Source organism: Morus notabilis, unplaced genomic scaffold (assembly GCF_000414095.1).
Source record: "Morus notabilis unplaced genomic scaffold, ASM41409v2 C11214875, whole genome shotgun sequence".
In the NCBI taxonomy this organism is placed as follows: Eukaryota; Viridiplantae; Streptophyta; class Magnoliopsida; order Rosales; family Moraceae; genus Morus; species Morus notabilis.
In genome coordinates this window covers 1-504 of record NW_010382742.1, presented here as the reverse complement: position 1 = coordinate 504, position 504 = coordinate 1, and the positions used below count along the sequence as shown (strand labels likewise).

General features: G+C 52.8%; 1 protein-coding gene across 1 annotated transcript; it reads right to left on the bottom strand.

Annotated features, from left to right (window-relative positions):
* Window positions 1-10: 10 nt before the first annotated feature.
* On the bottom strand, window positions 11-499 carry LOC112094782 (salutaridinol 7-O-acetyltransferase-like; the record flags this gene model as incomplete). The annotated part of the gene is made up of 1 exon (XM_024176476.1): window positions 11-499. A coding segment is annotated over one exon (489 nt), but the record flags the coding sequence as incomplete, so codon positions are not given.
* Between the last annotated feature and the right edge of the window lie 5 nt (window positions 500-504).

Genomic DNA, 504 nt, shown 5'->3' with positions numbered 1-504 from the left:
CGAATTTGGCCTTAAGAGCGGCAATCTTTGATTTATCAAACACGTACCTCTTCGCCACGCCTTCCACCCTTTTCAGCTCCAGCGCAGCAGGAGGCGCGAACGAGAAGGTATCTTTGGAACGGTAGTTGGAAGCTGCTTCAAAATCCGGAACCTCATTGCCGGCCCAAGTCTTTAAGAATATGCTCAGCGTGGCCGCGTCGACCAACTTGTGCGACCCGCACACGCCTATGGCCACTCCGCCGCAGTCGAAGAAAGTCGATTGAACAAGCAATAAAGGCCATGTGCCTGCTTCTGGTGATTCCGTCGCGGCTGGAAGGAACCGCCCTATGAGTGCCTCGTCTTTGTGTGGCTGGTCTAGAAAGGTTGAGAGGAGGCCACTGAATTTCGCTTCGACAAAATGAGCTCCGTCGTCCTGGCATTCGATGACGGTGTTGTCCTTGACTCTCCCGGCCAATGGATAGAAAAGAGTTAAGGCTTCAGACAGAGATTTCTTCAGGTGGTTAG